The 24,982-nt window shown below is 44.2% G+C and overlaps 1 protein-coding gene across 2 annotated transcripts in view; it reads left to right on the forward strand.

The window, feature by feature from the left end:
* LOC125160637 (solute carrier family 41 member 3-like) overlaps window positions 1-24,982 on the forward strand; it is a 96,462-nt gene that overhangs the window by 31,784 nt on the left and 39,696 nt on the right. For both annotated transcript variants that reach the window (XM_047849777.1, XM_047849778.1), the window contains exon 3: window positions 9,063-9,170. In XM_047849777.1, the coding sequence (XP_047705733.1) occupies window positions 9,063-9,170 (108 nt within the window). The remainder of the gene's footprint in view (window positions 1-9,062; window positions 9,171-24,982) is intronic.

The raw sequence follows: 24,982 nt of genomic DNA on the forward strand, positions 1-24,982 counted from the left end.
AGCTGGGAGGGAGGTGGATAGGCCTGGGGAGGTCAGTAGGATCTAGATTGTGAACTCCAGGCTAAGGGGATGGGACCTGACTGTGGGATAGACTATCCAACAGAGGGGAACCAGGAGGTTGCCCAAGAGGGCCCTGGTTTAGGAACAGGAGCAGAAGTTGAGGCTCAGATCAGGATCCTGGTCCAGGAGAAGTCCCACAGGGTCAATAGGTGAGTGTGCTTCTGACCTTCAGCCTTGGGCTTCTTCTGGCTGTGACCTTGATCCCTGTTCCAGCCAACCCTCATGCCTGACATTCCATCCCTGCTACCTGTGGAATGCCCAGTGCACACCCAACACTAGACTTGCTGGCAGTCAAAGGTGATATCCAAGCCTACTCTCTGGAAGGCGGCAGTAAGCTGGGTATCAGGGCTGGTCTAACCTTTGTAATGGATGAGAGTGGAGCCTCTTCAGAAGCATCTTTAAAAAAAATTTTTTTTTATGTTTATTTTATGTTTGAGAGACTGAGCATAGGTGGGGGAGGGACAGAGAGAGAGGTAAACACTGAATCCAAAGCAGGCTCCAGGCTCCGAGCTGTTAGCACAGCCCAATGCAGGTCCCGAACTCAGACTGCGAAATCATGACCTGAGCCGAAGTCAGACACTTAACCGACTGAGACACCCAGGTGCCCCTATGTTTATTTTTGAAAGAGAAGCAGAGCATGAGCAGGGAAGGGGAAGAGAGAGAGGAAGTCACAGAATCAGAAGCAAGCTCCAGGCTCTGAGCTGTCAACACAGAGCCCAACGCCAGGCCTGAATTCACAGACCTGAACTCACAGACCTGATCTCACAGACCTGATCATGACCTGATCAGATCATGACCTGAGCCAAAGTCAGACACTGAACCGACTGAGCCACCCAGGTGCCCCTGGAAGTGTGTTTATTAGTTTTCTGGGCCCTTGAGAGTAAAGAGGGCTGCATTTCCTCTGTGAACATAGCTTCTTCATATGGTCAAGAGCCCTTGGATTCTGAAGTCAAGATGATCACAGGATGTGGCTTCTTTCTTGGGTACCTGCAGCCCTCTCAACCTTGAGGCATGAAACTCCTCAGGGGGGCTGTAAGAGTGGGTCCTTTAGGCTGAGATTTCTCCAGGCCTTTGTCTGCCAAGAGTAGAAGCAACTGGGGAGTGTGTGCAGAGGCGGGCAGGATTCTTTGTGGCCCTCACCAAGGTCAGGCCTCGTGGTTCTGTCTCCCAGGGTCTAGCCCAAGCCAGTGTAGGCTGGAAGGCTGGATGCTATCAAGGTCACTGTGAGAGACTTAGCTGAGGGACGTCCTAGATGACAGAGCAGCTACTCTCTGAGGAGAACCTGATCTGTAGCGGGTGGAGAGACAGCAGGAGTTCGCCAAGGCCCCACATGAGGCTCTGAGTCACACTGGCCTTTGTTCCTTGCTTGCTCTGGCCCTTGGCTGAGGGGCATTCGGGGATCCTGCCAACGGCTCAGGGCACTGGAAGCATTCCCTATGTGTACATCTTTGGAAGCATATCCTGGTGCAGGAGGAAGACAGAGGACACAAGTGGACGTCTTGCTCCTGTGAACATGGTTGGCAGCCTGATCATGGTGGTCACCCAGTTGAACCTGCAGTTTTGCTTCCAGGGCAAGAAGTTGTGAGGCTTCAGCTGTGAACTCACCTGGTCCCCCCATGGGGTCTTCCCTGAGGCCGTCTTCTCTATCATGTGCCAGATCATGGTGCCCATTCTGCTCTCAGGCTTGGGCATGTTGACAGCCGGCCTGGTGATGAACACTATCCAAGTGCGTACCGGGCATTTGGGGGCCTGGGGGGAGGGGGGTGGGAAACCAGGCTCCCTAGGCATCACAGATATGATAGGCCAGGGAACACCAGAGGCCCTGAGTCGGGGTGCAGCCCAGGATTCCCAGGCTCAGTGGTGCCAGCAGGAGGATCCTCCGGGGGGCCTCGGGTCTGAAATTCAAAGAAGCTTCTGATGACCCTCTCCAAGGTCAGCCCACACTAACCACGTTAGCTCAAACCATTTTCCTTCCAGATTCATCAGGCAGGGCCTGGAGGGGTTCAAATCCTCTGCCATTCACTTACTACTTGAGGGAATTCATTAGCTTCCCCCGTATCAGTTTCCCCATCTACAGATGGGGCTAATGAATGCACCGACCTCACTGGGTTGTGAGGGTGAGACACCCAGTGTGCTTCGTGTTGTGACTCCAAGGGTGATGGGCACTGTTCCCTCCAGTCCCCAGAATCTCTGTGGGGCTCTTCAGTGAGGGGAAAAGGTCCAGATCCCGGGCTGGGGTCCAGACGAGTGTGGGGATGTGGTGGTCTCTGTTGATTAGAAGCATTGTGGGGAGGCCCTTAAACGAGCACACACTCTGGCATTCACTTCTCCTGGTCTCTTTATGCCCTGGGGTTTGTTCACGTAATGCTGTTTGAATCATTGAGGGTTTGCTCTGTCTACCTAAATATTTTTATAGAGTTAGTGTGTGATAGAAAAATTAGAAAATATGCACAAGTGAAGAAGGAAGGGTGCCCATAATCTCTATCAACATCATGGTGCATGTCTATCAAGAATGTGTAAACATAAATATATGGGATCTTGCTATGTAATGTGCTTTTATTATATTTTTTTTAAAAGAGAGAGTGTGTGCATGTGTGTACCTGAGTGAGGGAGGGAGGGGCAGAGAGAGGGAGAGAGAATCCCAAGGAGGCTCTTTGCTGTGAGCACAGCGCCGAATGTGTGGCTCGATCCCATGACTCTGGATCATGACCTGAGCCAAAATCAAGAGTCAGATGCTCAACCAACTGAGCCACCCAGGTGCCCCTGTAATGTGCTTTTTAATCAGTGAAATTAAATTTAAATTTAGTTTTGCAGCCCATTGGGACATTGCAGCTAGTGCAGTGCCTTCCTCAGTTCCACAAAGCATCTCCTTCCTGATGACAGTTCAGCATTCTTTGTGCAACTGTGTGTGAGTTGAAGAGGGGTTATCAACACCCGCCCTGTCCCCTGGTCTCTGGATGAGGCTCTTGATGGCTCTGCCTTCAGACTTAAGTGGATGGGACACTCACCCCACCTGGGGCTAGGGCAGCCCTTTGTGTACTGGCCAACTTGCTGTTAGAAAGCATTCATTTGGGCTTGCATCCTAGATCCCCATCTCTCTCACCTCAGAGCTTCACCCCTTGGGCTGCTCTAATAGTCTCTCACCCCCTTCCTAAGACCCTTCTCCAGAGAAAGACTCTGCCCTGTGTCTCTGTTTTGACCTTCCATGGCCACTTCATGGAACATGGTTTTGAGCCCCTACACCACAGTGCATGTCCTTCAGCTGCTGCAGCCTGAGAGGTTATATATCAGTCAGTTGGGGGATCTCAGCAGAGTCTGGAAGATTGGATGGGATGTCAGGGGAAGAAGGGCTCGGGATTGTACCTGACCATCAGCAGGGGTGACACAGGAGGCCAGTCCAGGAGGAAGTGTCTCCAACTGGAGGGCCGTTTCCTGACCTTGTGTTAAGTCTCCATCTGGGAGTCTAGCATGAAGAAAAGGGGATGTCTTGGGAAGGAGGCCCAGAGCATACTTGGGCAACTTTGCAAATCCAGGCCTTGAGCCATCCAGCTTTGGGAGGCCCAGCATTTGGGAGGAACAGATAACAGCCCTGGAAGACACAGCTCATTCTTTCCCTCCAGTTTGCAAATGTGCAGTGACTCGCAGGTCAAGGGCACTCAGGTTTTCGTGGCTCCTGCACGTGCACCACCACCTCCCTGGTCACCCCCACTCAGTGGTGCAGGATGTGGCCTTGTCAACACTGTTCCAGGGTGAAATTCCATAACAGGAGGGTGGCCTGGCTCCCACTATACCCAGGCTGCCACATTCTGGGGCCTCATAGCCCCCATGAGCCTGAAGCAGGGATAACCTCCTGGCAGGAGCGCCTCGTGGCTATCTCTGGCATAGTGGGCTGGCCCCAAGAGTACTGGTTAGGTGCTAACTTTACCTACTGTAGATTTGGGGTCAGGAGTCTCTCTGTTAATGGGGTTTGGGGTCAGTCTATAGTTGGGGTCAGTCTATAGTTGGGTCCAGGGATTGGGGCCCAGTAAGGGGCCAGAGAGTATCAGTTCAGTTTTTTTTTTCAAAAAATTATTTTTCAGATACACAAGTAAGGTATATATAAATGTTTCTCTCCCTTTCTCTTTTTTTAATGTTTATTTTTGAGTGTGGCTGTTGGGGGGCTAGGCACAGAGAGAGAAGGTGAAAGAGGACCTCAAGCAGGCTCCAAGCTGGTATCAGCGAGCCCAATGCAGGGCTTGAAGTCGTGACCCATGAGATCATGGCCTGAGCCAAAGTTGGATGCTGAACCAACCGAGCCACCCAGGAGCCCATGTTTCTCTTTTTTATAAAATAAGTATTTCAGCCCTCAATCTCATCCCTGGAGGAAGCTTCTATTATCATGTCTTGTGTATCCTTTCAGGCCTTCTTGGGGGTTTATGTAGGCCCGTGGGCACCAGAGACAGTGACAGCGGTTGTAATTGTTAGAGTGTATGTAGTCTTTCTTCACTGAATTAGAGATGAATCAGACAGGTGTCTGCTTTTGAGCAGCTGGTAGCTGAGCACAGAGTAGGATAGATGAATTCATTCATTCATCTGGTTCCTCATTTATGCATTCAGCATATTTTGTTGAATTTTGTGTTAGCTGCTCTCAGGCCCCAGGAGTGCAATGGTGAGCAGAAACAGACCTGTCTCTGCCTCCCTGGCTTTTGTAGCTTAGGGGGTGAGGCAGGTGCTTCATCCCACGAGCCAGTGTTAAGGAAGTGGAGCAGTGAGCAGACATTTGCCTGTGAAGAAAGAGGGAACAGTTCATTTTTCCCAGAGGAGTCAAAGAATCTGCAGTTAGTAGGACAGTCGGAGTTGGACCTTAAAGGATAATATAATAGTTTCTGGGATGATGTGAGAGAGAGAAGACAGTCCAAGCAAAGGGATCAATGTGTGCAGAGATACAGACAAATGAGTGGGCATTTGCAAGGAGTGAGGAACAGCATTTGGCCATGGTCATGGGGTGGGGTGCTGGACAGCCTGTGAGAAGGGCTGTCTGCTCTGCTCAAGTTGTATGCTGAGTGCAGAAGGGTTGTTGATTTTTGTCCTCATTATTTGTTTTAAAATAAATGTGTATTTTATTGAAGTATATCATGGATGTGTTGAAAATTGTATGTGTTATGTGTAGATTTTGAATGACCATCTCAGGATAAATGCACCTGTGTAATCCCCATCCAGGTCAAGAGCATTTTCAGCCCCCAGCGGGCTCCTCCATCCTCTGCCCCACCTAAGCCAGTCTTCTGCCTTCTAATACTGTGCATTAGTTTTGGATGTTTTTGAAGCATGATACTACCAGAGACATTCCTGTCTATTTCTTGTATGTTTTGAGGGGACAGATCTATTGGGTGTATGCCCAGGATCAGAACTGGTCAAGGGGCTGAGTGACAGGGTCATAACTGTAACAGAACTGAACTGTGGCAGCAGGTGAAGGCCACAGGGAAGAGCTGGGAAGCTGTGGCTGTGATTCAGAGCCCCGCGAGTGCAAGAACCATTACTAACTCTGACTGATTTTGATCTCCCCAGTGCCCCTCATAAGATTTCTTTGAAGCATTTCCAGAGAGGGCAGTTGTGGCGGAAATTAAGACAGTTACCATGACTTGGATGCCAGGCTGTCAGGGAACACGGGGGGTTACTTAAGTCCCTGCTGGAAGACCAAGAAGGATGCCTGAAGCCACAGTGGGCAGGGCAAAGGGTCTGTGCAAGGAAGGTCAAGTCTGGAATCCTGATTTTGAAGGGCCCATGGGATGTCAGGATTCAGTCAGCAGTTGGGTAGGCAGGTGCAGTGCTCAGAAGACAGATCTGAGCCAGAGATGTCGAGCATCACCAGCACAGAGCACAATGTCTTCGTCAGAAAACCCTAACTCCAAGTGACTAGATTCATTTAGGATTCCTATAAAGAAGGCTACAGATCAGACTGCTCTAGTACTTGTTAGTTCCCTGGATTAACAGTGTCAGCGAGGATCCAGGGTCCTACTGCTTTTCTGCTTTAGTCTTCCCTGTTAGTTGACTTTGTCCCATAATAGACCCCTGGTGGTTATATGGTGCCTGATGTGTCTAGATGTGACTTCTCAAGTCTCTGTGGCCATCATTGTGTCCCAGCCCACACCCACATGACTGATGCAAAGGCTCTCCTCCTGCCCTTCACCCCCTTAGGGCCGCTTGTTAATGTAGGGAGGATGGAGATGGCTGTGGGTGAGGTCATGTAGGGTGTGCAGTAGAAGGTGACTCAAGCCTTGGGAGGGAGAGGAAATGGCAGGGAAGGAGGATGAAGATGAAGCATGAAGGACTCAGGATTAATAGGTTAGGAGATCTACAGCCTTTGGTCTCCTGACCTCTGGGAGCCACCGTTGGCAGAAAGCAGACTTGGAATGGATGGGTCAGGAACCATGAGTGCCGCAGAGCAGTAAGTGGTTTGATGCCAGCCTAACCTTACCCTTGGCTCGGTTCTGTCTGTTCTGTAACAGGGAGTTTCTCAACTGTGGAGTTAGAGGACAGACCTCTTGAAAACGATGGACTATTTTCTTGAGCATCAGTTCCATAAGGCTATTACGTAACCCAAGGACGGTCCAGAGTTGAAAAGCCTGTGTCCATTTGGAAGAATCAAGAATTATTGTTAGACCTTGGTAAAATTTCTAGCTTTGCAGCCTGCCTATATGGAGAAAGGAAATAAAATTCTTTAAATTAAATAATATTAAGAAAAAGAGGTCAGGAGGAGGAAGAGGAGCCCTCAATGGAGGTCAACATGGAATAAGCAGAGGTCAGTTTCGGACTGGGGGTATGTGGTTGTGAGTTCACAGGAGTTACATGGAGTCAGAGGAGTGCCTGTCACACAATTTGAGCTTAACACCAGCTGGTACTGGGGGTGGGGGAGGTCCATAGCTCAGAGAGCCAAGGAGTGAAGAATGGAGGTTAGAAGAGCCCAAGGAAAGGGCATTGCTATGGGGTGGGGAGGGACAGCAGCTAGCATAGCATCTGAGAGGGTGAGAACAAGACTCACTAAGTTCAGTGGTGCTGAGGAAGACAAGGGGAAGCTTCTGTGATGGGATGCAGAGAGAGGGGATTTATTTTTACACTTGAGTTGGTGGGGACTTGGTCTTGTGTGTCAGCAAAAATGAAGGTGCTTGAGAGCAGGCCGAGGTGGGAGGCCAGAGGAGGCTTGGGGTAGAGGATGCCGGCCTCAGGGGAGGCTGGAGCCCAGGGAGGGGTGCCTGTGCCAGGAACTGGGCTAGGGACTTCCGTCTCCATGCATGCTGTGGCACACTGGTGGGATAGCTGCACAGGGGCCAAATGCTTCTGGAAGCCTGAGAGCCACAGGAGGCCACTGACAGTGGGAGCACCTTCTTGCCTGGTGACATGGTTTTCTTCGGAACTTTCAGAGAAGGGTAGACTCATAGCTCCATCAGATCTGGGATTGGATTCTGAATTTCCCAGCTTTGCCAATGAGGTAAAAAGAAAGAGGGAACCAGCAGCCATGAGTGCTCTTCCTCTCTCTGAGGACATGAAGGACGCCTGACCCTTTCACTCCAGACCCTGTAAGATGTTTTGTTGGGCTGCTTTAGAGGACTCTCCTGGGCTCTACCCCCTTCTCCTTCCTCCCCACCATATCTTCAGTCTCAGGCAACAGGGCCCAGACCCCAGGGCTCCTATCTCTTGGCTAACACACTAGGAGTGTTGTTTTAGGTCTAGAATTCCAAAACCAGGAGGAGCTCTTAGCGTAGGGATCACAGAAATCTATAGGGTACTGAGAGGTAAATTAAGTCAATAGAATCGGATGAGGTATTGAAAATTGATGGGGGTAGGGTGGGAATAAGCAATCTAATTGCATATAAACTGGTGGGAATAATTTTCACCTCAAAAAGAAGTTATTTTTGAGAGAGAGAGAGAGAGAGAGAGAGAGAGAACACAAGTGGGGCAGGGGCAGAGAGAGAGGGAGACACAGAATCCAAAGCAGGGTCCAGTGTCGCGACCGGCGTGACAATCACCGAGGTCAGGGTCCTGAGGGTAGGGGAATGCAAGAAAAAAGAGAGAAGAGAAAGTTTGGGAACAGGAGGGTCCCCTGGGCTGATGGCCCAAGTGACGGCTTTATTGTTGCTGTACACAATCTTTTATATCCAGACTCTTACGGGTCAGGCCATTCTGAGAATAAACAGGTTTCACATAATCACTGCCAACCAAAACATTTAGTTCTGTGTTTCTTGTGCATTTTTAGACAGGTCACAAGACCTTGTTGATAAGATTGCTAGCAAAACACAATTCCCATGTTTGTTTCTATCTGACTTGGGGTAGAAAAAGGGAGGTAGCATTACTGCCAACACCTGCAGACCACAGGCTTCAGGAATTAACTTTCTCAGCCTTGACAAGGCTTTCGTATGCCCTTGAAAGTGGGGGAATGGGAGGGGGAACCACCGGGTTGGCTTGAGTCAACAGGGAACGTTGCTCGACCCGGTCTCAGCCTGGCACCGGGGCCTGGCCCCCCACAGTCCAGGCTCTGAGCTGTCAGCACAGAGCCCGACGTGGGGCTCAAACTCATGAACTGTGAGATCATGACCTGAGTCGAAGTCAGATGCTCAACTGACTGAAAGACCCAGGTGCCCCCCTTTCATACTTTTTTTAATCTTTTACCTTTGATAGAGACCTGGATAGAGCTACATTCTGTCTGTTTTGATAAATCCAGTGTCCCCACATGATACTCTGGGTCACTGGGAAATCTATGTCACTCCTTTTCCCAGATGTTCTCACCAGCTCTCCCATTCATGAGAAATCTCCCAGCTTTGAAACTGGTGACTCGTTCCTGTTGCTACAGACACATGGGGCACCCTGGGTATGTCGTGTTTGCAGGCTGGACCCCGCCAGTCAGGCTCGGACACAGTCTGGCCTCCAGTTTTCCTAGCTGCTAAAGTAACTTGCTACAACTTCTCTCAAGAAATTTCAAAGATGTGCTAATATGTGTGTTTGGATTGATCTTACTCTTTCCCCACCAGCATTGGCCTGTGTTTGTGGAGGTTAAAGACCTATTGACGTTGGTGCCACCCCTGGTGGGCCTGAAGGGGAACCTGGAAATGACGCTGGCGTCACGACTCTCCACTGCTGTAAGTAGATATTTGAGCATCTGGGCTACCTGCCTCCCAGGGACGGACACATGGGCACCTCCCAGTTTCTCCTCATAGCCTTGTTAGACAGGTGGGTTTGCCTCTCTGAAAAGACAGGTGTTAAGAGGTTTTGTTCTGTCATGATGCTCCACCTGGTCGCTCCTCACAGCCTGCTATCCTGTTGTTCCACAGTGCAACTGGACTTCTGGTGAGGGCCAGGCTCAGCCCCGTGTGCCCTTGGTTTCTCCTGTAACCTGCTGTGTCCCGGAGCCTGGCTCCACACATTCACACAGAAGCTGTAATGAGCAATGCAGCCTTACTGAAGGGTTTTAGAGATGAAACAGGATTTTCGTCACCACATCATCCATATCTGTTAGAGGATTTTCTTTTCTGTGATGGCTCTGAAATGCCCCGTCAGCAGAGGGGTCTTCTCAGGACTCCCTAACTCACTCTGTCCCTCAGGCTGTCACTCATTCTACCCCTCCTAGCTATCCTGGGAATTGCAGTTCTTTTCCTTCTATTATGCGGAATGCTCTTTCCCCTTCTGTGAAACCCATTTCACATTCAGGATGTGAACAAGGCTGATGGCAAGAGTAGGTATGTTGTAGTCAGGAAACTGAAACAAGAGTGATGTAATTGGAATAGTGAGGGAAAGAGGTGGGGCCTGCCTGGAGAGTGGGTGAAGGGTGGCTAGCTGGACAGTGGCCCCCAAAGAGCCACATCCTAATCCGTGGGACCTGTGCATAGTTCCTTATGTTGACAGGGTCTTTGCTGGTGGGATGAAGTGAAGGACCTTGACACAGGAGATGATCCTGGATTATCCACATGGGCCCAGTGTCATCACAAGGCTCTCTAGTAAGGGAGGGACAGGGATGTTTCAGAAGCAAAGGCCATGTGAGGGAAGTCAAGTCAGAGAAGATGCTATGCCACTGGGTTTGAAGTTGGAGGAATAGCCAGGAAATGTGGCTTTACCTGCTGGAGAAGATGAAGAAACAGATCCCTCCCTCAAGCTTTCTGAGGGAGTAAGGCCATGTGGACACCTTGATTTTTGCCCCATAAGATGCATTTCAGACTCCTGGCCTCCAGAAGGTAGGAAGTACAGAAGTGCATTTCTGTGTACACACTAGAAATAATCATTTACAAAATACAGTTGGAAAAGAGGTATCTTTCAAACCATTGATTTTATTTTTTAATTTAATTTATTTATTTCTTTATTTATTTACAATAGAATGTGCTTTTAATAACACTACAAACCAGAGGAAATAAACAAGGCTGCATAGGTGATCTCATTTACACATTTCACAAAGCAATCATGTACAATAATGAATACCCTTACTCAAGAACGTCCATATTAATACAGAAAAAGAATTACCAGAGGTTACATAATATTTGTTTTCAAAACAGACAAGATGGCTTTCACTGGACTTCACTGTACCCCAGAGAGATACCCAAGATTCATGTTAGAATTTCAACACAAAGAAGAATTTGCAGGGAAAAAAAAGATACTTACACAGACTCAGGAAGAAGAAACATATTTTGAAAAGTTACTCTAGGTTGTAATAAGATTTTAAGAGTGATTTCAGCTGGAGTTGCCTCTTTAGTGAACAAACAGGGGCTCTGAGGCTCACTGTGTGATGGCACAGGAGGAGGAAAGAAGCTGGACACAGTAACAGAGATGAGAACCCAAGCACTCTGGCACCAACAAGTTCTATTACATATGCAGAAGGCACTGCTTAGAGAAACTAGGGTTTCCAAAACCAGACATATTTTGGAGTGGCTAGCAGTGAAGATGGTTGGACAGGTGGCTGTTTAATGAATTTTGAAGACAATAGAATTCACAGTGGGAAGCTTACAATAGAGCTGGCCTTCTATAGGAAATCTTTCAGGAACCCTTGTGTTTTCATTAAACATGTAGGAAAGACCAAGCCAACAGATCTGCAATTCACATGCAAGACAAAGCAAGCGTGATCTGGGCTAAATACACAGAAAGGAATCAGAGCCTTCTCAAGAAGGCAAGAGGAACATTTTTGTGCACCTGCTTCTTTTACTGTGCTGACTTAGGGCATGCCACAAGAGTTGAAAATAGTGATGGATGCAAAGTCAATTAACCTGGTCTGTCAGTTATAGGTAACTGCATAATATTAAAACATAATGATGAAGAATTATAGTTGAGGTTGCTAAAGGCTAAGGAAATTCTCCAATTCTTAACTTACAATAAGAGCATTTACAGTAAATTCAAACATACAACTTACAGCTGGTTTGTTGGCTTTCCAATCCGTTGCCCCAGTTTGTAAACAAGCTCTAATCACTTTGGTAGCCATCTGCACTCAGGGACACAAAGTATTCTGCAAATCACTAAAGTCCTATTTAAAATTTTCCTCCTTCCACCTAAATTTCCAGTGTGCTAAGTAATCTGCAGGACAGAAGGAAGAGAGGAATGAAGTGTGAGTCTGAACGTAATCCTGCAAGGCAGAGCTACCAAGCCAGCCTCCACCTAGACCAAAATAAGAGCACAGAAATATGAGGGAAAACATTTCCTGAAGCTCAATTCCAAAAGGTTAAGTTGCTCAAAACTCCCAGTTTGAGAGAGGAGCATGGTTTTAGCCTCAGGTCTCCCTTTCTGATCTATAAACATCATGAGGCCCCTCAGGAGTCACTGAAACAACATAGCATAGAAGCATCTATCAGAAGACTTAATGCTTTGTGGTGCACTTAGTTCACAGGATAATAGGAGCAGATGGAATTTCTTTATAATACATACATAAAAGCTTACTAAGTTCTCCTAAAGATTAAACACAAAATCTCCATGACTAACCATCACTCTCCTGCCAGAACAGAGCCAGAAATGTTGAGTATGCAAGTACTAATTACAATGATTTTAAGATTAGTCAGAAACAGTACCAGGTAACATCCCAAAGTGTACAAGCCAGTTAAACACATATAAAATTGGTACTAATCCAGTTAGAAATACAAAATGAAAATTATGGATGTTGCCTCAAATATCTGGGATTCCACAAATTTACAATCAGCCTATGTAACAAAGTAGACTCTAGTTTTAAGAAAACATTACCGTTCAATATCTATTTCAAAAATGATCTCAAGTCCCAATGATGTCAAAAGTCATTTATCTGGAAATTAGAATCATTTAAATGTTTGTACAAATTTGCAAATAACAAACCAAAAAATTAGAAAAGACCTGTACAAGGCTGGCCTTTAATCTGTTTTTCCCAAATGTGTTTGACAAGTCCATTAATTCAGCAGAATGATAATGGGCTATTGGTTCTCATGTAAATTGGGTGGCCTTGTGAACAGGCCCAAAGCTGTTCCATGGAGGCACAGGATGGAGAGCTTGGTTCTCTGTGGTTCATCTGGTCAGCAGAACACAGGTGGTACAAACAAAAGTTTAACTTATCAAAGACATGAGACCATCACAGTATTACAAAACTTTCCTTTGACCTAATGGATATTTAAAACAACAATGACAACAACAACAACAAAACACACATAGTTCTGTAGCTACTGCTTATGTAGAAAACTTGAAAGCACACCAGTATCTGCATGTCTTTTCTGCAGTTATATGGTGTAATGAGTTTGGCACTTCATTGTAATGAAATTTCCAATGACACAGTCCTTACCTACAGTGGCACATAACCTGCAAACATCAGGCAAACATCCTGTACAGGAAAAGTGTCTTCGCTGCCAAGTCTGACGAAAGGAAAAAAAAATTGCTTTTTTTCCCCCTTTTTTTTTTTTAATCAAGAAAAGGAAAATGAGGGGTGAAGGACATATTTGGACTGCTTCTCTCCATTCCTGTTGTCAGACAATCTGAAGTCCTTTAAACTGTAGCCTGTTCACTAACTCACTCTTAGCCTGATACCCAGCTATGTGTCATTGTCTTAATGCTGTGTGGGAAGCTTTGGTTGGGCAACACATTGTCAGCATCAAAATCTAACATATCGCCATCCATGAGGTTGTTCCAAATGATGGACTCCATGTGAATCAACATGCCATCCAAGTCACTTGGGAGCCTACCCTGGTTGAGAAGGCCCATCCTGCCATGGTCATTGCAGCTGCTCACTGAGGAGTAGGCCCCCAGGGCTTTCATCTGCATGGTGTGCGACAGCAACACTTGTAAAGCTGTCTTCACTGGGGGCAGTTCATTCCTGAGGTGTGGAGCATGGTGCTGACCACATGGGGCAAGGCACCCCCATTAACTGCAGATGTTGGCTGGGTATGTCCGGGGTGGGTGTGGGAGCTGGGGTTCATCATTTTGTTATGAGATGCCTGACTACCATAGGTTGACATGACCAAATTAGGGCCCATTAACATATTCTGACCAAGGACCTGGCTGTTGGGTTGGATGATCCCAGGATCAACTACTGTCATAATGTCATGATGGGGAGGAGAGTAAGTAAGCAACTCCTTCAAGATTCCCGGTGCACAGTTACAATGATTCATACCTCCATAGCTCAATTTGTTGTCCTGAAGTGTTTACATAGGCATGTGGGGCAAAGGACTCCTGCTGGACTGGCCGTGTGTATATTTTTGGGAGTTGGGGCTGGGTGAATTCAGACTGGTGTTTGGTAGTACATATGAGTAGCATGATGTCTGCTGCATCCTGGTGCCAGGTAAAGACTGAGTTGAAACAGTTAATGGCATTGGTGATAAGACAAGGTTGAGATTATCCAAGATTATTTCCATATTTTCAGGATTACTTATCTCAGACAGACTGGATGGAGCAGAAGCCATCTTTGCAGCAGATAGTGGGTACACCATAGAATGCACATCCCCATCTCTAAGATCATTCTGTTCGGTCATAATGGGATAAAGTCTCCCACTAATAGTACTAGCATTTGAGCTAGTTGGAGGGTGAAATGCATGCCACTTATCAAAGCCATCACTGCTGTGAGAGCCAGGGCTCACATGCCATTTATAAAACTGAGATCCTGGGCTGTCCCAGGCACTCTCCTGACCAGACTGTAGAGACACTTTTTCTCTTAACAGCTCAGCCCCGGCTCTTAGCAAATTTACTGTTGTCCAGGGACGCAGCTCTTCCCTAGGGGGATTTTCCACTCCTACCTCCCTCTGGATTGAGCATCCACCAAGAACTTTTTCTGGTTCCTTAATTCTGCCCATGAATGGACTTGCTGTGTAGGGCCAGATTAAAGCAAATTGAATTCTTTCAGCCCGCCGAGCTGTTGCTGTCACTCTTACCCTTGAAGTATGGCACATACTTGACCATCTCCTCTTAGATCTGCGACAGCATGAGCTGCTTCCACCCTGAGCTCTTGATGGACTTGGTGATGAGATGGGCATAGGACAGGTTGCCTGATGCATTCCTGAGGGATGAGCTCCTCTTTTGTGGCGACCCTGTGAGGGGCCCGGTGGCGGCTGGAGGCATGGGCAGGTGCCAAGACAGCGGACTTGTGCAAGCAGCCAGCCTCTGGGCCCTGCAAGTCCCTGCACCAAACCCTGGTGGTGGCCCCAGCTGGACCCAGGCCTGAGCTGGAAGTTCCTGCTCTTGTCCAACAGGCTCAGGTTGCTCAGGAAGCTTGTGTTGACAGCAGCCGCTGAGGGCAGGCAGGGCTGGAGTGGCAGAGGTGGGCTGGCCTAATGCCAGCCTAGGCGGTGGCCAGGTACACAAGCGTGGCAGGGCCACCGGCTCCTAGTCCTGGTGGATCTCCAGAACCCAAGGCGGGGCGCTTCAGCCATGGTGAGCCCACCCCTCCCCCAGCCGTGGGAGAGCCAACCAGGAGGGGGCACTAAGAGCTGGTCCGAGATTTGGAGGGGCGACATTGGTGCCTTGAGCCCACGAATACAGGAGGAAGGTGTGACAGAGTGGAAGCACGAGCCCCAAAGTTGGCTTCTGACTTCACGGATCCATCAAGCTCTAGGCTCTTTCAGGTTCGCTGCTCAGGCTGGATGGCAGGCCAGAGTCCCCAGGTCAGGACAGGGTCTGTGGACTGAAGACAGACTGACGGTCGCTCGCTCTGCTGGGGGCCAGACCGCAGCACTGCTGTCTGTTGAATATGGCGGTGGCCGCTGCAGCAACTCTATGTTTACATTTTTTTAATGTTTATTTATTCTTAAAGGAAAGAGAGACAGAGCCTGAGTGGGGGAGGGGCAGGAAGGGAGGGAGACACAGAATCCAAAGCAGGCTCCAGGTCAGCACAGAGCCCCATGCGGGGCTCGAACTCAGGAGCTGTGAGATTATGACCTGAGCTGAAGCTGAATATTTAAGTGACTGAGGCACTCAGGTGCCCCAACATGGTCCTTTTTAAATAATTTTTAATTGTGATAAATGCACATAAAAGAAGACTTACAAATTAACCATTTCTGAGTGTCTAGTTCAGTATATTATTAAGTATATTCACATTAAGTATAGTCACATTGTTTTTTTTAAGGAAATCATATAAATTTTTTAACCAAAAATCTAATTTCCTTTGACAGACATAAATTGTTTATTAAACAACCATTAATCAAGAGTACTATTATACTAATTAAGAGAGAATGGCATAATATTGAGCAGAGTTCTTTGAGAACAGGTCCTGATTGGAAATATATGGTAAAATTTTTTTAACTTTATTTTTTATTTTTTAAAATTTATATCCAAATTAGTTAGCATATAGTGAAGCAATGATTTCAGGAGTAGATTCCTTAATGCCCCTTACCCATTTAGCCCATCCCCCCTCCCACAATCCCTCCATCAACCCTCAGTTTGTTCTCCATATTTATGAGTCTCTTCTGTTTTGTCCCCCTCCCTGTTTTTTATTATTTTTGTTTCCCTTCCCTTATGTTCATCTGTTTTGTCACTTGAAGTCCTCATATGAGTGAAGTCATATGATTTTTGTCTTTCTCTAATTTCACTTAGCATAATACCTTCCAGTTCCATCCACGTAGTTGCAAATGACAAGATTTCATTCTTTCTGGTTTCTGAGTAATACTCCATTGTATATATATACCACATCTTCTTTATCCATTCATCCATCGATGGACATTTGGGCTCTTTCCATACTTTAGTTTTTGGTAATAGTGCTGCTATAAACATGGGGGTGCATGTGTCCCTTCGAAACAGCACACCTATATCCCTTGGATAAATGCCTAGTAGTGCAATTGCTGGGTCGTAGGATAGTTCTATTTTTAGTTTTTTGAGGAACCTCCATACTATTTTCCAGAGTGGCTGCACCAGCTTGCATTGCCACCAACAATGCAAAAGAGATCCTCTTTCTCCGCATCCTTGCCAACACCTGTTGTTGCCTGAGTTGTTAATGTTAGCTATTCTGACAGGTGTCAGGTGGTATCTCATTGTGGTTTTGGTTTGGATTTCCCTGATGATGAGTGATGTGGAGCATTTTTTCATGTGTCGGTTGGCCCTCTGGAGGTCTTCCTTGGAGAAATGTCTATTCATGTCTTTTGCCCATTTCTTCACTGGATTATTTGTTTTGTGGGTGTTGAGTTTGATAAGTTCTTTGTAGATTTTGGATACTAACCCTTTATCTGATATGTCATTTGCAAACATCATCTCCCATTCTGTCGGTTGCCTTTTAGTTTTGCTGATTGTTTCCTTCGCTGTGCAGAAGCTTTTTATTTTGGTGAGGTCCCAGTAGTTCATTTTTGCTTTTGTTTCCCTTGCCTCTGGAGACATGTTGAGTAAGAAGTTGCTGCAGGCAAGATGAAAGAGATTTTTGCCTGCTTTCTCCTGGAGGATTTTGGTGGCTTCCTGTCTTACATTGAGGTCTTTCATCCATTTTCAGTTTATTTTTGTGTACAGTGTAAGAAAGTGGTCCAGGTTCATTCTTCTGCATGTCGCTGTCCATCTTTCTGAGCAGTACTTGCTGAAGAGACTGTCTTTATTCCATTGGATATTCTTTCCTGCTTTGTCAAAGATTAGTTGGCCATATGTTTGTGGGTCCATTTCTGGGTTCTCTATTCTGTTCCATTGATCTGAGTGTCTGTTCTTGTGCCAGTACCATACTTTCTTGATAAGTACAGCTTTGTAATACACTTGAAGCCGGGGATTTTGATGCTTCCAGCTTTGGTTTTCTTTTGCAAGATTGCTTTGGCTATTTGGGGTCATTCCTGGCTTCATACAAACTTTAGGAATTTTTGTTCTAGCTCTGTGAAGAATGCTGGTGTTATTTTGATAGGCATTGGATTGAATATGTAGATTGCTTTGTGTGGTATTGACATTTTTTTTTACATTTATTTATTTTTGAGAGACAGAGCGAGACAAAGTGAAAGCGGGGGAGGAGCAGAGAGAGAGGGAGACAGAGGATCAGAAGCAGGCTCCAGGCTCTGAGCTGTCAGCACAGAGCCTGACGCGGGGCTCGAGCCCACAGACTGTGAGATCATGACCTGAGCTGAAGTCAGACATTCAACCGACTGAGCCACCCAGGTGCCCTGGTATTGACATTTTAACAATATTTGTTGTTCCAAACTATGAGCGTGGAATATTTTTCTTTTTTTTTTTTTTTTGTATTTTCTTCAATTTCTTTCATAACCTTTCTAAAGTTTACAGTGTATAGGTTTTTCACTTCTTTGGTTAGGTTTATACCTTGGTATTTTATAGTTTTTGGTACAAGTGTAAATGGAATCAATTTCTTGATTCCTCTTTCTGTTGTTTCATTATTGGCATATAGGAATGCAACTGATTTCTGTGGTTTGATTTTATATCCTGCAACTTTGCTGAATTCATGGATCAGTTCTAGCAGTTTTTTGGTGGAATCTTTTGTGTCTTCCATATAGAGTATCATGTCATCTGTGAAGATTGAAAGTTTGCATCCTCCTTGCTGATTTGGTGTCTGTTATTCCTTTGTGTTGTCTGATTGCTGAGGCTAATACATCTAACACTATGTTGAATAGCAGTGGCAGGAGTGGACATCCCTGAGGTGTTCCTGACTCTAGGGGGAACAGTCTCAGTTTTTCTTCATCTAGGATGATATTAGCAGTGGGTTTTTTTGTATATGGCTTTTATGATCTTGAGGTATGATCCCTCTGTCCCTTCTTTCTTGAGGGTTTTCATCAAGAAAGAATGATGTATTTTGCCAAATGCTTTCTCTGTATCTATCGAGAGGATCATGTGGTTCTTTTCCTTTCTTTTATTAATTTGATGTATCACATTGATTGAGTTGCAGATATTGAACCAGCCCTGCATCCCCAGTATAAACCCCACTTGATTGTGGTGAATAATTGTTTTAATGTATTTTTGGACCCAGTTGGCTAGTATCTTGTTGAGAATTTTTGCATCCATGTTCATGAGGGATATGGTCTATACTTCTCCTTTTTAGTGAGGTGTTTTTCTGGTTTTGGAATTAAAAAAGTACCATTTGATTTTGATGGAAGCAGTAGTAATGTACCTCTTTCATTTCTGATTTTGAGTCCTCTCTTTTTTCTAATCAATGCAGTTATAGATTTGTGAATTTTATTCATCTTTTCAAAGAACCAACTCATGGTTTCATTAATCTTCTCGTTTGTTTTTCCATTCTGTATCTGTGATCTAGTCATTATTATTTCCTCGCTCCTACTAGCTTTGCGGTTAGTTTGTTCTTCTCTTTCACATTAAAAAAATTTTTTTTAATCTTTATTTATTTTTGAAAGATAGAGTGAGATCAGGGGAGGAACAGAGAGAGAGGGAGACACAGAATCTGAAGCAGGCTCCAGGCTCCAAGCTGTCAGCACAAAGCCCGATGTGAGGCTCGAACTCACAAACCATGAGATCATGATGTGAGCTGAAGTCGGCTGCTTAGCCACCTGAGCCACCCAGGTGCCCCTTCTCTTTCACATTTATTAAGTTGTCATTTTTGGTGGTTGACTGAGATTATTATTTTTTTTAATTTAAGACTGTTTACAGCTAGAAATATCCAGCTTAGTACTGTGTTAAGTGTATCTCTTAAGTTTTGGTATGTTGTGTTTCCATTTTAATTATCTGAATATATTTCCTATTTCTGTTGTGATTTCTTATTTGATCCATTGGTTGTGAAGAGTAATTTTTTTTTGATCTTCATGTATTTGCTGATTTTCCAGTTGTCATGCTATTGATTTCTAGTTTCATTCTAATATGACTGGAAAAGATATTTTATATGATTTCAGTGTTTAAAAATTTATTGAAACCTGTTTTGTGGGGTAACATATGGTTCATCTAGGAGAATGTTTCAAGGCTACTTAAGAAAAATTTGCGTTCTATTTTTGGGTGGAGTATTCTATCTATGCCTGTTTGGTCCAGTCATTCCATATTGTTAGTCATATACTCTATTTCCTTATTTTTCTTCTGCCTGGTTGTTCTGTCCATTATTGAAAGTCTTCAACTATCATAGTAGAGCTGTCCATTTCTCCTTTCATGTCTGTCAGTGTTTGCATTTGTTTAAGAGCTCTGATATTTGGTGCATTTATAATTGTTGTATCTTCTTGATGATTTGACCCCTTTACCATCAAATAATATCCTTGTTTGTTTCTTACAACAGTTTTAAATGGAAAGTCTATTTTGTCTGCTAATAATATAGCAACTCCTGCTCTCTGGGTTGCTCTTTGCATGAGATATTTCCATCCTTTCATTTTCAACCTAGGCATCTCCCAAATCTGAAGGGAGTGTTTTGTAGAAAGCATGTATTTGGACCCACTTTTTTTCTTAATTCTGCCAGTCTATGTCTTCTGATTGGGGAGTTTAACCTATTTATAATGAAGTAATTACAGATAGGTAAGGACTTATTATTGCCATTTTTAAAATTGGTTTTCTGTATGTCTTACAGCTTTATTTTTGTCCCTTATTTCTTTCCTTAATGTCTTTCTGTATGATTAGGTGATTTTTTATAGCAATACATTTTGATTCTCTTGTCGTTTTGTTTTTTTGTTTGTTTGTATTCTATAGTTATTTTCTTTGTGATTACCATAGTGATGACATATAGCATCCTAAAATTACAACAATGTATTTTAAACTGATAATAGTTAAGTTCAATCACATAAAAAAGTCTACTCCTTTATACCTCTGCCCTCTTCTACCCCTTGATTTTATGTTACTGATGTCACAAAATATCTATTTTTATTAGAGTATCCATTAGCATAGTTTCATTATTTTTATGCTTTTGCTTTTTAAATTATATAAAAGAATAAAAAATGGAGTTACAAAGCACAATTAAAATAATACAGGTTTTTATATTTATCTAAATATTTACCTGTACTGGATAACTTTATATATCCATATAGCTTTGAGTTCCTGTCTTGAGTGTCCTTTCATTTTAACTTGAAGGGCTCATTTTAGCATGTCTAAAGTCCTGTCATTTTAACTTGAAGGACTTCTTCTAGGGCAGGTCTAGTGGTATTGAACTCTCCCTCAGCTTTTATTCATTTAGGAATGCTCTCATTTCTCTCTCTCTCTCTCTCTCTCTCTCTCTCTCTCTCTCTCTGTTGTTGTTTTGTTTGTTTTGTTTTTTGTGGCTTTTTTTTTGCAGTACAGTTCTGCTGTATATAGAACTTTTGGTGAATTTTATTTTTTCTTCCAGTAAAAAATATATTTAAATATATTATCCCACTACCTTCTGACCTGCATGGTTTCCCCTGAGAAATCTGATCTTACTGAAGATCCTGTATTTGTAAGGAGTCTTTTCTCTTGTATCTTTCAAGATTATCTCTTTGACTCTGACTTTCAGTGGTTTGGTTATAATGTTTCTTGGTGTGGGCCTCTTTGAGTTTGTCCTCCTTGGGTTTGTTGACCTTTTTGCATTTGGATATGCATGGATTTCCTCAAATTTGGGGAAATTTGGCCATTATTTATTCAAATAAGCTCTCTGCCCCTTTTTGTCTCTCTTCCCTTTCTGGGAAACACATGAGATGGATGGATGGGTGGATGGATGGATGGATGGATGGATGGATCTGATTGATGGTGCCCTATAAGTCCTGTAGGCTCTCTGTTCACTTTCCTTCATTTTTTTTTGTTGTTGTTTCTGAGACTTGATAATTTCAAATGACATTATCTTCAAATTCACTGATTCATTCTTCTTCCTGTTTGAGTCTGCTATTGAACCCCTCTAGTGAATTTTTCAATTCAGTGATTATATTTTCCAGCTGCATATTTTTCTTGGTTCCTTTGTAAAAGTTTCTCTTTGTAGATATTCTCATTTTGTTATCATCATTTCCCTAGATCTCTATCCATGCCCTCCTTTAGTTCTTTGAACATATGTAAGACAGTTATTTTAAAGTCTTTATTAAATAAGAGAGTGAGAAAAGTGGGGCTCACCCAAAGTGGGGTTTGTGCTCACCCAAAGAGGGCTCAAGCTCATCTACTATGAGATCATGACCTGAGCTGAAGTCAGATGCCTATCCAACTGAGCTACCCAGGCACTCCCTGCCTTCTCATCTTTTGTCAAAAAATTGGCATTTGAGAAAATAGCTACCTCTCCCAGTCTTTGCAGACTTGCTCATGAAAGGGAGGACCTTCACTAGTCAGTCTGGTGTGAAGGCTTAAAGTCTTTTCAGGCTTTTTGTGGGCATGTGTCTTCCCTGGGCCTGTATATGTACTTTTTTTTCCATTCCAATTTACCACACATGGCTGCTATTAAATGTTTTAATTACCTTGGGCACTTGGGTGGCTCAGTCGGGTGAGCATCCAACTTTGGCTCAGGTCATGATCTCACGGTTAGTGAGTTTGAGCCCTGTGTCAGTCTCTGTGCTGACAGGTCAGAGCCTGGAGCTGGCTTTGCATTCTGTGTCTCCCTCTCTGTCCCTATCCAGCTTGTTCTCTCTCTCCCTCTCAAAGTAAATAAACATTGAAAATTTTCTTTAAAAACCTTTTAATTACCCTAAAAAACTCAACATTGCTTCTCCTTGGGGACTTACATGCTTTATTGTACTTTTCCGTCTATAGTCTTTGCCCCAGGCATACATGGGCCTGCAATACCCTGCAGCTGTACTGTATCCAGCACCCCGGATACAGGGTTTCAGCAGCCTGGAAACTGATATCCAAACTATGCCACCTTTTCCTTTGATCTCCAAGTCCGGCAAAATGGAAACTACACCCTCAGGTATCCTCCAGGAAGGCCAGGATGTTGCAAACTGGTCCACTGTTTTCCTTCTATCCTGAGGAAGGCACCATGCACTGCACTACTCTGTACCAAGGAGGAAGTGGTGCAAGGATAAGCAAAGACACTGTTGGATTTTCTACTGTTCTAAGTGTGGGTTTTTCTTGGTGAGTGGTCACTTGATTTTGCAAATCCTTGGCTGGTTTCTAGAGCTCTCACAAAGCTGTTTTGGTCAGTCTCTTGTTTTACTTGGTATTTGCATGGGGGGAATGAGGCCTGGAGCTTCCTAGCCTTCCATCTTGCTGATACCATTCTCCCTCACTTTTCTTTTAAATTTGGTGGGTTTTTTTTTTTTGTTTTACTTTAGTGTGTCTTCTAGTAATCAGATAGGATTTGTTGGAAGTGAACTTTTTGGACATTTGCAGTATGACAATATTTTATCTTCACAATTGGATGCCAACCTGGAAGGGTAGAGAATGCATGGTTCACAATTATTTTCCATCAGTACTGAGGCATATTTTCAGGGTCTTCTTGTGTACAGTGTGGCTGATGGAAGCCTCATAACTTTTAAAAATAAAATTTTATTTTTAAGTAATGTCTATACCCATTGGGGGACTCAAACGCACAACTCTCATGTCAAGAGTTACATGCTCTACTGACTGAGCCAGCCATGCCCCCCTGGAAGCCCCATTAGTTTTAGAATCTAATTTCTTTTAGATTACTTGTTCACCTTTCTATCTGGACTTTTTGGTATATTTCTCTTTATCAGCTATGTTCATCATGTCTCTGGCAAGGGCCTTTTCTCATTACCTTACATATATCTTAGATTTTTCTATCTAAAGGGTTATGCCTGTCTTCAGTTCTATGGAAACCTTGTTGCTGCTGTTACTTATAATATTTTGGTATTCATTCTTTCTGTCACCCCACCCCCTACCCCCTACTACTACTATTGGGTGCACAATGCAACTTCTGAATCTACCTTCTGAGTTCCTTAACTTTCTTTTCACATTTCTTGTATTTGTGTCTGGTCTGGGGGAATACTTCTGCTTGATGTTTTATTTCACTAAATCACTTTCCATCTCTCTGACCATTGTGTTATTGAGGTCATTTAATGAAGAGCTTTTGTTTGTTTCTGTCTTTTTTTTTTTTTTAATCCTCTCTTTTAAATTCAGAGATCACGTTTGTACTTTCTAGAATTTAAAATTGTCTTTTCACTTACGGGAGCACCATTCTCCCACATCTGTTAATTTGCTTGCCCTAGAATCCTATTCAGTTTCCTGTTTTGACTGTTTCCTTAGATTTTTGTGCTTCCATTGGTTGAGTCTGATGAATCTCTTTCATGATTGTGACCTTCCTTTCATGAACAGTGATTTTTGGTTGGTTGAGCATCATTTTATTTTAGCTTTCCTCTTACTCTGTGAATCTCTGAATGCTGTCCTTTAGAGGAGGATACTTGTAGTGATTGGGGGGGGGGGGGTAAGTCAAAATAGGTTACCTTGAAGTATGTGCCAGTAACTGGGCTTATGAGTCTAGAGACTCTTTGTCCATCTTATCATGGCCACTCTGGGCACTGCTTTGCCTTTTTAACCCCAACACACACACACACACACACACACACACACACACACACACTACTTCTGCTTACAGCCCAATGGCCAGGTGTCTCATTGTTGGCAGACAAGGGAAGAGGCCAACTGTTCTGGATGTTCCTGCTCTGCTCTCTGGGCCAAAGCCCTTTCAGTTGTCCCAGGCTCCCTTCTCCCATCATCCCCAGGGCTACCTCTGCTTTGTGCAGTAGACCTTTTGGTTATGGGTCCTTCCTCCAACCTAACTCCTGCTTTACATTATTTAGGGATGCCCTCTTAAGCTGTGTTAAACTATAGATGCCTCTTTTTATTTTCCACAACTCGTGTCCATTTTAAAAATCATTTCCTCAATGCTAGAATTAACCCTATGATCCTGGGTTTGACTCAGAAATATGAATATGGACTCACATTTGTTTTAATATGTATGCAGATAGGTACAACAATAGACATGGGTATATGTACATACATGGGTTAGGATCCATACATACATTTCCTAGCTCTCCCACTAACAGAACCTAGAAGCAGTACCATCCCAGTGACACCTAACACATCTGCCATCTAGGTCTTGATTTCTGATACCATTCTTCAATAAAAGAAGCCAACATTCTTGGGAAAATGGTTCATCTTAGAACTGGGACAGAGAAAATACAAGATGTACCTGGAGTATCAGATAGTGCCAGAAAGTAAGGAAGTACTAAACAGCATGTGGGTGCATGTCAGAAAGACAACCTTAATGAGCTCCCAAATGGCCACAGTGGGAGCAGTGTTAGTGACAAAATAAATATAATAGTATTATGACCTCAAGAATAAAATAAATACCCATGAGTCCAATCATACCATGTAAATAAATGATTTAAGAGGGGGAGAAGGGACCTCTGTATCTCAGAGAAAATTTTATGTGCAAAGAATGAAGGAATATAAAATCACCATTAGAAGAATACCATACTGATCACAGGCAAAATCCACTAATGAATTAGTAGGTGGCACTTGAAGGAGAAATAGGGTCTTTTCTTGGCCCCAAACTATCTCCCCAAATACTTGTGAATCACTATAGTAGTTTGTAGATGTCCTCAAATCTTTGATACGTTGTTCTCTAGGAGGTGAAGCTGGATTCCCTTGCCTTGAATATGGAATGGGCCTAATGACTCACTAGTAAATAACAGAGTATTGGAAGGGAAACACAGTAAGTTTATAGTGGAGAATCCTGGCAGACACA

The sequence above is a fragment of the Prionailurus viverrinus genome, chromosome A2, assembly GCF_022837055.1.
Source record: "Prionailurus viverrinus isolate Anna chromosome A2, UM_Priviv_1.0, whole genome shotgun sequence".
NCBI classification, from domain to species: domain Eukaryota; kingdom Metazoa; phylum Chordata; class Mammalia; order Carnivora; family Felidae; genus Prionailurus; species Prionailurus viverrinus.